At 40.1% G+C, this 15,279-nt stretch overlaps 1 protein-coding gene across 1 annotated transcript; it reads right to left on the bottom strand.

Moving 5' to 3' along the window:
- Positions 1–1,819: 1,819 nt before the first annotated feature.
- On the bottom strand, positions 1,820–14,850 carry LOC109926137 (oxidation resistance protein 1-like). Its single transcript, XM_020526024.2, has 5 exons — positions 14,779–14,850; positions 13,711–13,863; positions 12,809–12,904; positions 8,463–8,536; positions 1,820–3,547 (listed from the first exon to the last, which is right to left on the bottom strand). The coding sequence occupies exons 1-5, from the start codon at positions 14,848–14,850 to the stop codon at positions 3,412–3,414; spliced, it is 531 nt and encodes a 176-aa protein (XP_020381613.2). The 3' UTR covers positions 1,820–3,411.
- Between the last annotated feature and the right edge of the window lie 429 nt (positions 14,851–15,279).

The raw sequence follows: 15,279 nt of genomic DNA, 5'->3' as shown, positions 1-15,279 counted from the left end.
AGAGAAAAAAGAATGAAGAAATAGAGAATGAACAAAAAGAGAAAAAGTGAGAAAAAAGAGAGAGAAAGAAGATAAAAGAGAGAAAGAAAGAAAGATGGAAAAGTCAGAGAAAAAGGAAGAAAGAGAAAAAACAGAATAAAGAAAATGAGAAAGAAAAACAGAAAGAAGAGAGAGACAAAGAAGGAGAGAGAAAGAAGAAAAAGTGAGAGAGAAATAGGAAAGAGGGAGAAAAAGGAACAGGCAGAGAAAGAGGAGAGAGAGAGAAATTAAAAGTGAGAGAAAGAAAGAACTAAAAGGGGAAAAAAGAGAATGAAGAAAAAGAGAATGAATAAAGAGGGAGAAGAGAGAAAGAAAGTGAAAGAAAGAAAAAAGATAGTGAGAAAAATAGAGAGAGAGAGAAAGAAGAAAAGAAAGAACAAAAAAGAGAAAGAAAGATGAAAAGATGGAGAGAAAGAAGGCAGAGAGAGAAAGAGAAAAAACGGAGAGAGAATAAAGAAAATGAGAAAGAAATAAAAGAGAAAGAAGACAGAGAGAGAGAAAGAAAAAGGAAGAAAAAGAGAGAAGGTAGAAAAAGTGAGAAAGTAGACAAAGACAGAAAGAAGGAAGGCAAAGAAAGACAGAGGTAGAAGAAAAAAGTGAAAGAAGAAAGAGGGAGAAAAGGAACAGACAGAGAATGAAGAGACAGAAAGAAGAAAAAGAGTGAAAGAAAAAGAAAGTAAAGGTGAGAGAAGTAAAAGAAAAAAAATGAAGAAAAAGAGAAACAATGAATAAAGAGAAAGAGAAGAAAAAGAGTAAGAAAAAGAGAGAAGAAAAAGAAGGAAAGAAGAAAAAGGAAAGAAGAAAAAGAGCTCAACTTTTGAGTCATTTGGTGCATGTGAGATTTTGATGTTCCAAAAGGCTTATCTCACCGAAATAAGCATTTTAGTCAAATCAGCATCATGTTTTGAGCCATTTGGCAAATGTGAGATTTTGATGTGCCAAAGTGCTCATCTCACTGAAATAAGCATTTTACGACAACCAAGTTGTGAGTCATTTGGTAAATGAGATTTTGATGTTCACATATGCTTACCTGATTGAAATAAGCATTTTACTGCATTCAGCATCAGATTTTAAGATATTTGGTGACGTTGAGGTTTTGACATTCAACTGCACTCATCTCACAGAAAGAAGCATTTTAGTACAATCTGCATCAAAGTTTGAGTCATTTGGTTAAAATGCGATTTTGATGTTTACATGTGCTTACATCACTGAAATAAGCATTTTGCTGCAATCAGCATCAGATTTTAAGGCCTTTGGTGACTTTCGTAACATCTGCTCAGAATTGTGTTTACGTAGATGAATAGAACAGTGCAGCCCAGGAATTCTTCTCAACATAATTCATTCCACTCAGCGTAATGAAGGTAGAGCTCACAAACAATGTGCAAAAATTTTGTGACATTTAAATGCCAAACAAAAATGTTAATAAAAATCATGCATTAGATAATAAGTCATTTGCACAAATGATTATAAAGATATCTCGCTCTCTCCATAGGAGAGATAAAGTGATTATATAACCATCAACCACGGCAATCAAAGATGCAGGACTCTTGCACAGTTGATTTGGGGTTTATCCCTGTGATATTAACATTATTCAGGAGCGCACTCTACTTATTTTCCCAACTGAGCCAATCAACAAGATCATTGACACAACTGTTCTCTGGGCAATTAGGAATGGCAATAGTTGCTGACCAAGCCAGAAACCCATAAGCAAATTTAAAAAAAAACTGGCTCTTCATGGACTGTATGATTCACTGAAACTGAATGAATTCAGACCAGGGTATTCGGTTCCAATAATTTATTCTACTATTCATCAATGTTACATTGCAGTGTTGTGATAATTCTAAGATGATTTTAAATATTTTTGATCGGCAACTGTAACTCCGCAAAGACAATAATACTGCTGTGGAAGACAAAGGAAATAAAAGCTGCTGTATTTATTTACAATTCACTTCCAAAATCTGTAAACATTCAGGCTACATCCTAACTAAGTTCCAGAACATTAGGCAGAAATGAGAGAACTGATGCTCTACATTTTTCACATTCAGCATAAATAAACAGTCCACAATATTAATATGCCCTTTTTGACTGCAGCAACTGTCTCCCATCAGTTCAACATTTTAAATTTGGAAATAAACTATACAAGTCAACAACTAAAGCCAATAAAATTAACTGACCTGTGTTTATTTATGTCATAATTCAAAGTACCATAAGCAACTCACCATTTCATTTTCTAAACCGAGGAACAATGCAGTACTTTGATTCGCAGAATAATATAATACAATGCATCTGAACAGCTGGATTTTCAGGATGAAGGAAACCAATTTCACACCCAGCACAGGAATATTTTGTAAAACACAATCAGGTTTCAGACTTGACAAAATACAAAGAAAACCTGCGATAGGATTAGGGTTATTTGCATTCTGAAACTGCTTTGTTAATCTCTGGTTGGCATTAATCATTTGCTATGACCAGGGCAGAAATTGTTATATATTGCCTGCCAAGATTGTTCAACATTACTTGACAATAATGTGTAAATTCCACAAGTCTACAGAATTATCCTAACATCTACAGTATCTATAACTATTCTGTTTTAGGGTGGCATTAGCTATACACACAACATACGCCCACTGATGGACAGCACAACTATGGTGCTTGGGAGTTTGGTGTGCTAATGAAGCTAAACAGTAGGATAAATATATGACCAATAAATACTGTTTCTACTTCTTCACGTTTGCAGAAAACTACACCGGCAGAATGAAATTACCCTGCAAAATCCTGTCATTTATCATATTTCTGTCAAAGCAACATGAGGCTTCTTCCTGAACACATTTTTACTTCTTTCATGGGTTTGGCCACACAACTGCATCAAGCGCTATAAAGAGGCTGAATGTCAACCTAGCTGTTTTTGTCAGCTGACCCAAAATGTTGACAGCATCAGTCCCAAACCTGCAGCACCATCATCAGTGACAGCCTTACCCAAATACCCTCTTCAAACAGATCAAAAGTAAATGGGCATTGAAATTGATCCATTTCAATGAGAATTTATTAGGGTGATTCCTGACCCCATCATTTTAGTGCAGCTGCAGCTTGTCAGGGTTCAGTTCAACATGATTGGGTTTACTATAACTTGATAGAATGTGAACAGGCTGGTGTTTTGACTTTTAAAAACAGGTGTTTGTTACTTGTAATGGATTAGGTTCAGATTGAAATTTTATTTAGAAATCTGGTAACAAAAAAGTGGTTGGGTGGCTCAACTGACGACAATTCTTTTTCACTTGCGTAAATTCAACCTCGTTACCGATGCTTGGTCAGATTTAGGGCCTTCCATCACAGGCATTGAATTTCTTCAGTGCTTATGAAAAACTTGTCTTTTCATTCAAAAGCCCATATTTCAATGTCCTGTACATAGAAGTCTTCCCTTTTTGAGAGTATGCAGTTGTCAAACGTTTTACAAGAGTGGCTACGTCCGTGGTACAGATCCCCATCCAACCACAATCCAATTTCTCCTCTGTAAAGAATAAAGATCATCAGTTACAGAACTATGATCAAAAATATATTAATCAACTTAAGACTTCTTTTGTATGAGAAATTGTAGATGTATTTTAGAAGGATGACAAAACAGGCTAAAATCACTAGCGTGGATACATTTAGAAATTACAAGACCAAAGGATGCTGGTACAGTCTAAAAATGAGGAGGCCACAGCTAGAGTACTATGTGCCATTTTCTGGGACCCACGTTATAAGAGCAATGCAACTGCACTGAACCTAAAAGCCATGAAGAGAAATTAGACAGAGTGGAGTTGTTTTCCTTGCAGCAGAGGAAGTTGAAAGGGGATATGATTGAGATGGGGCAATTATTCGGGGCGTAGATACGGTAGACAGGAAGACACATTTTCCCTTAATGTAAATCTCTACGACTGGTGGAAGTAATAAACCAGGAAGTATAAAATATTTTAAAAAATCATGGGACCGCTGAGAGCTTTGAAAGACTTTGGTGATGGTTGGTGAGAGATATAACGACAGGACTGTCAAGATTTGAATAATGCCTACCAGTTAATGTATAATTTATACTTCATAACCACCTGCACTTTGCCCTGATATTTGATTAAGGCTGATTTTGGGATTGATTGTTACAGAAAAGAGTGCATCCTTGAGTGGGGTTTTCATTAAGGTTGTTTAGTATTTTTGGTATTGGAGTGCAACACAATCTGTAAAAAAGAAAATTGGGGGCTCTTGCAGGATGATACAAGAAGACCATAAAACAGAAAAACATTCGAATTTTGCAGAATTTAAATAATAAGATTCCCTATTTCCTGCATTCACTAGGAGCGCCATTGGGGCTCGGGTTTTTGAGAGAACAAAGTCAAAGACATCTACAGCACAGAAAAGGGCCCTTAGGCCCATCACATCCTCACTGGTCAAAAAAACCCACTTAACTATTCTAATCCCATTTTCCATCACCTGACCCATAGCTTTGGCATTGCAAGCACACATCTAAATACTACTAAAACATTATGAAGGTTTCTGCCTCAACCACCCTTAACAGGCAGTGAGCTCCAAATTCCCACTACCCTCCGGGTGAAAAAGTCCTCACACTTCCTGTAAACCTTCCGACCTTTACCTTAAATCTATGCCCCGTCACTGATCCCTCCATCAAGGGGAAAGATTTCTCCCCGCTTACTCTATCTCTGCCCCTCAATTTTATATATGTCAATCATGTCCCCTCTTAATCTCCACTGCCCTAAGGAAAACAGCCCCAGTCTGTTCAAACTCTCTTCAACCCAAGCAACATCCTGGTCAATCTCCTCCGCAGTCTCTTCAATGCAATCACATCCATCCTCTTACGTGGATCCCAGAAAACAGCACATATTACTCTCGTTGTGGCCTAACCGTCATTTTACACAGCTCCTGCATCATTTCCTTGTCTCTTAAACTCTTTGCCCTTGCTAATAAAGCCAAGTAACCTTCTTAAGCCTTCTTAACCTGTCCTACAATCTTAAGGGACTGGTGTACATGCACAGCAAAATCCCTCTGATCCTCGGTGCTTGCCAGGTGCTACTGTTCCTCACATATTCCCCTGCCTCGTCTTCCTGCCCAAACATCACCTCACATTTATCTGGATTGAATTCCATTTGTCACTGGTCAGCCAGCTGGCTATATCTTCCTGTAATCTAAGCCTCTCCTCCTATTTACTATCCCACTAATTTTTGTATCAACTGTGAACGCACTGAACAACTCTCCTATATTCCAGTCTAAATTATTTATGTGAACCACGAACAGGAAGGGCTCCAACACGGACTGCCGTGGGATGCCCACTATATACCGTGTAGACCTTTTCAAAAGCTTTGCTGAAGTCCATGTGGGCTGACACAAAATAATATGAAGACTACTGCTGAGAAATGGGAATCAGCTTAAAATCAGGAGCTAAAATGGGCAGGGTTTGTTACCAACGGATTCATCATTTGGAGTTTAAGCATGAGAAGAATGTTCATAATAATACAAATAGAGACAGCTAGACATCAAGTAGAACTCAAAGGAGAAAGAGCAAAAGAAGGTAGAATTTAAAAGAGGGGTGGTGGAATGAGCAACTGGGTTTAAAAACTTCTCCTCATTCTAGGTAACAATAATCATTGTGGAGATGTTACATTACAATGGAACTCTTGCAATGGAGCACTTCAACAGTACCTGAGGTGCTCTGTAGCAAAAGCCAGTTATTGCAGCATTTGCCAGTAATGGTCTCCATTTTGCCGCCTTTAGCTTGAACCAACAGTATTCATTACGTGCCTTTTGTGCAGTTCATATTTCTTGTGGCTTCCTTAGTGTCCACCCCTCCCTCCTTGACCCTTCTGCTTGCTTTCTCTCATCTTACAGCAACAGTTCACAATAGGAAGTGGCAAGTCAGGCACGAAGAGTTGCAGGGTTGGGAGGGAAGCATGTGTCTCTTAGTTGTCAGGATCAATCCAGGCAAAGCTTAGAGTCTTCAAAATGGTGTTAAACCTCTTACTGTCCAGAATCTCTCAACGCTCTACTCAGGAGGGCTGCCATTCCTAAGATGAGCCTTAATTTTATCTGCCATTTCACAAGTAATTTATAGTCTGTAAATAATGTTCATTTTCCATTTGATTGATACAAAGTGTTAAAATACTCTAAAGCTTCTCCCTTTGGGGGTTCTGTTGGGGTAATTTGGGAAGTTTGGTTCTTTCACATTATTAGACTGCAAAGAAACTGTAACACTCAGCTCTATGTTCTTCAAAACTTAGACATACTTTCTAAGTAGTGGAAAACTAGGTCAAAATGGATGGGGAAAAGGATCTCGTTTTAACCTTTTTAGGTCCCAACTCCATTTTGGCTCCTCCAGAATTGCCCACTTACCAATAATCCCTGCTTAAAAAGGGCAGTTATATGTGTAATATTAGTAATTTTGAATATTAGAGACATATAGCCTTATATAATGAACAGAGTGAATAGTCAAGACTCAAATATAGATACTTGTATTATCCCAATGTAATTAATCCTACCTCAGAGTGCAACAGAAACCAGGACACTGAATAAATTTAAGAAGGTAGATTTTTAATTATTAACAGGATTATGGAAAATGGGTAGGAAAGTGGAGTTGAGACAAAAATGAGATCAGCCATGATTATATTAAATGGTTGAGCATGCTCAAGTCACTGAATTCCTGCTCCTAGTTATGTTAGTAGCAATAGACATTCTTCAGTCCACTCGTTTAGTCTCCTCTTTAAAAGGTCTGATCAAGATTTGCACTTGCTTACATGTGGACATATAAACAGTGAAACATTTTTCTGACTACATTTTTCAGTTTTCTGTTCAGGAGTTGCTGAGCATCACACTTAAGCAGCAGAATTAGAAGGAAATACTAAAGATTGTGCCTGTTATATATGTAATGAGTACGCAGTGAATTCTTACAGAAACGGATATTGAAATGACTTGAACATTTTATCACTTTTCCCAATAATAGCTGGCTGTAATCTGTGTTTTAGGTAAAGTTTTTTTTCCAAATGAGGTGAATGGGTAATTTTATTCCAGTACTTGTGTCCAATAAATGCCTCCACATATGTGGATGTGTTTTATACATTTTCAAAAAATTGAGTCATCTTTAGACAAAGATGATAATCAATAATTTTGGGAAGCAGCAGAAAAATGAATACCAAATATTTATGTAAGAAGTTACCTATTTCTGCATATATGCAGTAGTCCCAGCATCTGAATCAACTGTTCCCTCAGATCCAGATTAACAGGCTATCCATCACATTGGTCTTTGCAGAATGGAACAGCTGCTGTGTTTTCTTTTACTAAAGATGTGGAGATGCTGGTGCTGGATTGGAGTGGACAAGGTCAGATGTCACACAACACCAGGTTATAGACCAAGCTTTCGGAGCGTTGCTCCCTCATGAGATTCCACCTGAAGAAAGAGTATCATAGAATCCCTACAGTGTGGAAAGCCCTTTGGCCCAACAAGTCCACACTGACCCTCCGAGCATTCCACCCAGACCCATCCCTCTATAATTCACCTAATCTATGCAGCCCTCAACACTACGGACAATTTTTCCATGGCTAATCCACCTAGCCTGCACATCTGCATGGTGGCTCAGTGGTTAGCACTGCTGCCTCACAGCTCCAGGGACCCAGGTTCGGTCCAGCTTTGATCGACTGTGTGGAGTTTGTACATTCTCCCTGCGTCTGCGTAGGTTTCCTCCAGGTGCTCTGGTTTCTTCCCACAGTCCAAAGATATGCAGGTTAGGTGGACTGGCCACGCTAAATTACCCGTAGTGTTGAGGGATGCATAGATTAGGTGAGTTATAGAGGGATGGGTCTGGATGGAATGCTCTGAGGGTCAGTGTGGACTTGTTGGGCCAAAAGGGCCTGTTTCCACACTGTAGGTATTCTATTTAAAAAAAAAAAATTTGGACCGGAGGAGGAAACCGGAGCACCCAGAGGAAATCCATGCAGATACGAGGAGAATGTGCAAACTGCACACAGACAGTTGACCAAAGGTGGAATCGAACCCTGGTCCCTGGCACTATGAGGCAACAGTGCTAACCACTGAGCCACCCTGTCGCCCAAGGAAAGTGCTGTAGCACTCAAAAGCTTGAGATTTTAAATCAACCTGTTGATCTATAACCTGGTGTCATGTGTCTTCTGATCCTATTAACAAAGATAGTGTTTTACAATAAATTCAGCGTGTGAAGTTTTATTTGATGTGATATGATATGGTGCGGTCAATACACAACTGTGACTAACCATTCTTCCAATGTTATTAAAAAAATGCTCATTTAAAATATATTGTTCACATAATTTTGGTTAAAAATGCACCTAATTCTTTGCATTACCGGCCAGAATTCCTCTGAATCTGACAAAGCTATCGACTTAATATGCTATGAAAACATCTGTTGATCATTTACCCTCCACCACCGAAGGCCAAGGAATCCATGTCTCCTTTTATGAAGAACATATTATCACCTGTCCATTTGAATATCTGTAAAACAATAATTTCCTTAGAAAAAAGTGTTTGTGTAACTTTGTAATACTTGCACTATTACAACACACTGCAATTACTCCCACAATTTCCATTCAAAATGAAATGCAGTTTATTCAGCTACTTGGCTATTCTAACATTGACTTCCCTGGAGAAACACTTTGTTTTTAGATGAAATACTAAACACATTTCAAATATGTTTGTATTTTTGATCATTTATTTACAAAGCAACACATTTCTTGGAATTTGCAAATAGAACAGAGAATTGCAGAGTGGTTATAACACAGGAGGCAGCCATTTGATCCATCTTGTCCATGCTGACTCTCTGCAAAATAGTCCTGGTCCCACACCTGTGCCCTGTAGTTCTTTAGATGATTAATTCCCCTTATAAAGGGCTGTCGTGAAACGAGCTCCACCACACTTTCAAACAGGGTCCTCCCAGAGCCTAATCACTCTCTGTAAAAACAGGTTTCCTCTGGCCCTTCACTTTGAATCAGTGTTATCAAACCATTGATCCTCTGCTGGAGGGCTCTTGTGATGCAGTGGTAGTGTCCCTACTTCTGGGCCAGGAAAGCCTGGAGTCAAGTCTCACCTGCTCCAGAGGTATCATATAGCCAAACAGGTTGATTCATTTCTTTTTTACTCTTCTGTCAATGGGAACAGTTTCTTCCTGTCCACTTTGCCAAGATCCTTAATTATTTTGAACACTTTTCCAATTTCTAGCTAATCTGCAAATCTGCAGGTATAAGAGACATGGAGAGTGATACCAACTGATTGCAACATGTGTGGCGAGGCTAGCAGAACACACAAATTTAATAGAGAAGTGAGAGGTAATGTACTTTCAAACAGGTTAAGGACAAGCAACTGCCCTACCATCTTCTGAAGAGTTCTGAGGAAGGGTTACTGGACTCAAAGCGTTAACTCTGATTTCTCTTTACAGATGCTGCAAGACCCGATCTCATCGACAGAGGGAGCAAGAATCTCAAACCTGTTAGACACACAAGAGCTGAGCCTTCTTCAGCGCTACCTCCTGGATCCCTCTGCCTACCTCGCTCATAGTCACATCCTCCTGTCCCTGACTGAATTCGAGGTAGTTAATTTGAGGGATTTGACTGCCTCCTGAAACACAATCGCTCAGGTAGCTCTTCTCCTCCCCGCTGTGTCGCAGTGTTCGCAAGCTTATCAATTCTGAGCCTGAGAGTGTAGTTGAGGCTCCTCAAGCAACCAATATTTGTTACAGATGAAGCTCCCACATCATGTAAGTACAACACATCACTTGGCCCTGCATCCCGGAGTTCTTATTTGGTTTTTAAAAAATCCCACTGGTCCTTTGGTTTGTAACCTGAAAATATATTTCCCTTATTTAACTTCAATCTGAAAGTAACCTATAAAAGATAAACAAATTAGTAGCTATTAGCAATGAACTTACAGTTCACCTGTGAAGGAAGTATTTTGTGCTGGGTCCCTGATCCCAGGCTTCAATTTATCCTGTTTATTCTTACAAGGCCTTACAAGCTGAGCCTAAAAACAAAGCTGTTTGTAAGGTCTTTTCAACAGGGTAAACTGAAGCCAAGGATCGGAGGTCCAGCATAAATCAGATTGACATCACAGGAAAACTAAGTTTATTGATTCGTTGCTAATTTGACAATAAACTGCTTCCTGATTAAAGATAAATAGGAGAAATATCTTACAGATTAAAAACTAGAGATTAGTAGGAAATTAAGCAGTAAATAAAAGAGATGCAGGGCCAAGCAATGTGTTGTACTTGCATGATGTGGGAGCTGATGGATCCCACTGTGGTTCACAGCGACCACATCTGTAGCAAGTGTCCGCAAGCAAATTTTAAAGATTAAAAAAGGGTTACTAAAAAGCCATAAAAAACGCAAAGATAAGTTATGAAAACTATCACAAAATGTAAAAATGGATAGCAAAAGCTTTGGCAAGTAATATAAAAGGAAAGAGAGTAGGCAAACTTATTTTTTGGCCCCTTGGAAGATGCAATTGGGGAACACAAATGGCAGAGTCACTAAATTAATATTACGGATCAGGTTTCACAGTGGAGGACACAAGTACCATCTCACCAATAACACCCCTCTGAAGAATGCCGCACACATTACTTCTCACTCGTCAGTCCAAGCTTGGATATTGTCTAAGTCTTGCTACATTTTAATTTGGACAGCTTCAGTGACTGAGAAGTTGAGCATGGCGCTGAACACTGTGCAATCGCCAACTCTGACCTCATGATGGAGGCAAATTCATAATGAAGCAGCTGAAGACGGGGATGCCTAGGACACTACTCTGAAGAGCTCCTGCAGAGATGTCTTGGGACTGAGATGGTTGACCTCCAACAACAGTAGCCGTCTTTCCGTTGTGCCAGGTGTGATTCCTACTCCTGTGCACAGGGCTCACCAACTCGGTCTGCTTTTCTTTATCATCGTCGTTATCATAGAATCCCTACAATGTGGAAACAGACCCTTCGGCCCAATAAGTCCAAACCGACCCTCGGAGCATCCCACCCAGACCCATTCCCCTAATCTACACATCCCTGAACACTACAGGCAATTTGGCATGGCCAATCCACCTAGCTTGCACATCTTTAGACAGTGGGAAGAAACTGGAGCACTCGGAGGAAACCCACGCAGACACAGGGAGAATGTGCAAATTCCACACAGACAGTCGTCAGAGGGTGGAATTGACCAGGTCCCTGGCACTGAGAGGCAGCAGTGCTAACCAGTGAGCCACCATGCCGATCCCAGGATTGAACCAGGGACCTTTAGATCTTCAGTCTAATGCTCTCCCAATGGAGCTATTTCGGCTGGTGAAATCTCCCCTTTTTCTTCTTTTCTCGTTTTTGGCAGGAGGTAGGAAGGCACCCTGATAGACAGCAGTGAAGCAGCTGGTGAGTCTGGAGTAGCGTCGAGGAGACTGCTGGCAGAGAGGCGAACAGAGACCCAGTATCGACTGCTACATCGGTGGAGGAGGGATATTTCAGGCAGCTTCTGCGGTAAGTGACGACAGTTGCCTGTAGCCATTGAGCCAAGTCCAGTGGTGGTCTGCTTCGGTGGCACAGCCCGGAATTCCATGAGGTGGTTTTGGTCTGCGATTCCTTTAGCCCATTTTGCAACATCTTCCTTCTGTGATTAGCAATGAAATGTGTCCTTGGCGGAGGCTTCGGGATTTTGTAGTTTCAGCACAGATGGGCTGCTTTGGTGGTGGCTCCCAGCCCAATGTGGTGCTCCTGAGTACTGTCTTTTCCTGAACTCAAAAGCCATGAAATTCAACTAAGATGGTCTTTGTTTTAATTGTTAGAAATTTTTCTTATCTATGTCTTCTGTTATTAATATAGGTGTCGTAGTATGACAACATAAACAATTTGCACTTTTTTTTGATGTAAAAAATACAAGTGACAATAAATGACTATTCTATTCTATTCTAACCACTGAAGAGCTTTCCCTGATTCCACTGACTCAAGCTTTGCTTGGACTTCTTGAGCCACACTTTAAGCAAACACAGTCTTGATGTCAAACTCACCATTGTCTGGAGTTTGGCTTTTTTATCCATGTTTGGACCAAGGCTGTAATGAGGTCAGGAGTTGAGTGGTCCTGGTGAAACTGAGTGTCAGGCTAGGTTATTGCTATGCAAACGCTGCTTGATAACACTGTTGCTGATATCTTGTATCACTTTACTAACGATCAAGAGTAGATCAAAGGGTAATAATTGGATGGACTAGATTGGTCCTATTGTGTATACAGGGCATCAAGCCACTTTCCACACTGTCAGGTAGATGCCAGTACTGTAGCTGTATTGGAACAAACAGCTTTGATGGGGGCATGGGCTGAATGATTTCAGGAATAGGAGATTTTTGCTAAGATATTAGGTTGTTCTTCTTGGATCAAAGGCAATTAATAGGTGATTTAATACAGCTTTGCAAGATTATGACAGATAACCAAAGGAAAATTGCTTCTATTTGCAAGGTTTTCAGCAAGAAATGCAGAGAGCAAGGAGAGGGAATGGGGAGAAAAACCTTTTCTCAGAATGAGTGGTGATTACCTGAACTTGCTGGTGGTGGATACAGAAGTGATAACCTAATTTAAGAGCAAATTGTGCAGGCACTTGGAGACAGAGCAAGGAATGGAACTGACAAGAATATTCTATAGAGAGCATGGCATGCACCTGATGGAAAAAATATGACTCCTTTATTATAGATATAACTACTAAAATATTAACTTAAATTATAAAAGCATCACGTTCCTGACCAATTAATTTTCTTACTTTAAATTCAGGATAAAAGGTGAAAAGGAAGGTCTCCCCAGTTCCATAAAAACAATCGCTAACTTTGAATGGTTCAGATGCTAGGGCACCAAATATCTGTGAATAGAAAATCAAATAATGGGAATCAGGTAATAAGGAAATGATTAATAAACAATATTTGTCAGGCTACCAATCAATTTCATTTAAACCTTTCTGAAATCTTGCTGATATTTTCACCATTGCCCATTGTATCTTCATGTATCCTGCTCATTCTTGTGCAATGCCCTCCATAGCCCCTAAAATGAAATGGATATTTCTCTCCAGGCACAGTGGGTAAAAGGGGAATTGGAGCAAGGGAACATGGTCAAGGGTTATGGCTGAGTGGACCACATCACTCTTTAGAAAGCAGCAGCAGCAGACAGGAACAGTGAAGGAGCATTACAATGGGATAAATAAAATAATGAAAGTAAACTCGCCATAGTCCCAGAGGTCTGCTCTCTCATTAGACAGAGACAACTGGTGATGGTTTAACGTGAGGGTTACCATACCTCAGGCGAGGGGTGAGGTTGAGAAGGACGGTCCTTCATAGTAACCTTGCCTGGTATGGGAGTTGAACCCATGCTGCTGGCATTCCGCTGCATTGCAAACAAAGATAGTATATCACTGAGGTAAAAAGTAGTAGTTAAAGATAACAGAAGTTGGAAACATAGAATAAAGTATATCAGAAAGGAAAGGACTGTCAGAACAAATAAACATACAAAATATAACATCTCATAAAACCTTGTAGCTTGTTCAGAAAACTTCAGTATTTGAGATACTAATACTTCGTTCACAATTAATGGCACAGTATGCAATAAAATTTGACCTCTAAAATTAAACGAATAAAAGTTATACATTCTGTTCTGTAAATATCCATGTTGTACCTGGCCATCGCTATCTTTAATAACAAGCAGCATCGGTGTATCAATACCAGTCATACTACGGTACAGCGTTTTCAGACTCATGCCATGCTTTGCAGTACTGTAAATTAGTGTCCACGGATAACCAACAGTTCGTGGAGGCAGATTTTTTGCAAGCTGAAATCCATACAAAAGAAAAATTAAGTGAATATTTAAAAATCAAACGCAGTTTGACTCAAGTGCACTTTTATTCTGTTGCAGATAGTATTTTTACCATCACTGATACAAGGTAAAGAGAACAAAGCTAAAAAGAGGACACAACCTAATTTCTGTTGGTTACTGAAAAAAGGATAATAGGTTTGAGCCATGCAGATAGACCTGGACACGGTTCAGAGTTAGCCTGAGGGACAAGCAAAGGTCTCTCCCAGAAGGCAGAATATAACCATCTGCCTTCAGCATTCTTTCAAGCTATTACCTTAATTTAAAGCCTCATCATCAATATTTTGGGAGAGGTAGGAATCAACCTTGACCTGAAACTTAGCTGGTCAAGTCAGGACAAGAGCAGGACAGGGATAACATTTTTAATCAACTTGTTCAGAGACGTTACTACATACTTCGAGCAGGTGGGATTTGAACTTGGGCTTCCTAGCCCAGATGACAGAGGTATAAGTTCCCTTGTACACAACTGAACCTTTTCTCCCCCACATCAAATTATCCACATATATTTTTCCATCTGTTAACCACTACTAGTTAATCACCCGTGTTTCTAATTGAATAATTTACGCTCAAAGCCCGTTAAGGGCAATGTAAGCCATCAAAAGAGGAAGGATGGGGCTAAATCAAAACAGTGTTGGAAGGACAGAGGTAGGACATACTGTGGCAAAGGTTTTACACCTAACTCCGTCATTTAAACAGTATAGTCAGCAGTGTGATCAAATACTCTTCGTTTGTCTAGATAAGTACCGCGCCAATAACACAAGATTAACTGGTCAGACATGATCTCACCTATCAAAATCACACTGAGCCATCTTGATTAATGTCTGCCTTGCCAAGTGCAGATTAATGTTCCCCAGAACTGTTTTCAATACTTACCCCAAATGTGAGATTTAGTTGCTTGCAGTTTTCTGGTTTATCCCTTACTCCCTTCTTGAATAACAGTACCATGTAGGCCGCCCTCCAGTCCTCTGACACGTTAGCTCAGTGGTTAGCACCTCACAGCGCCAACAAATAGTCCCAAGAGTGGAATTGAACCTATGTGTGTGGAGTCTGCACATTCTCCCTGTGTCTGACTGGGTTTCTGCTGGGTCCTCCGGTTTCCTCCCACAGTCCAAAAAACGCGCAGGTTAGGTGGATTGGCCGTGCTGAATTGCCTATAGTGTCCAGGGGAGTGTAAGTTAGGTCGATTAGCCATGGGAAATGCAGGGTTACAGGGAAAGGGTAGGGGGATGGGTCCAGGTGGGATGCTCTTTGGAGGGGCGGTGCAGACTTGTTGGGCCAAATGGCCTGTTTCCACACTGTAGGGATTCGATGATTCTCCCGAGGTCAGACACGAACTGAAAGTAACTGCCAACGCCCCTGCTAGTTCCTCTCTCG

This window comes from Rhincodon typus, unplaced genomic scaffold (assembly GCF_021869965.1).
Source record: "Rhincodon typus isolate 14 unplaced genomic scaffold, sRhiTyp1.1 hic_rhity00000602, whole genome shotgun sequence".
NCBI classification, from domain to species: domain Eukaryota; kingdom Metazoa; phylum Chordata; class Chondrichthyes; order Orectolobiformes; family Rhincodontidae; genus Rhincodon; species Rhincodon typus.
Note: the sequence above shows the minus strand (reverse complement) of the source record. Positions and strands in the feature narration are given on the sequence as shown.

Coding starts and splice junctions, on each gene's coding strand:
- LOC109926137 (XM_020526024.2), bottom strand. CDS start 14,850: ATGGTACTGTTATTCAAGAAGGGAGTAAGGGATAAACCAGAAAACTGC. Junction 13,864..14,778: donor AACTAAATCTCACATTTGGG/GTAAGTATTGAA, acceptor TATGGATTTCAG/CTTGCAAAAAATCTGCCTCC. Junction 8,537..12,808: donor CCTTTTATCCTGAATTTAAA/GTAAGAAAATTA, acceptor ATTGTTTTACAG/ATATTCAAATGGACAGGTGA.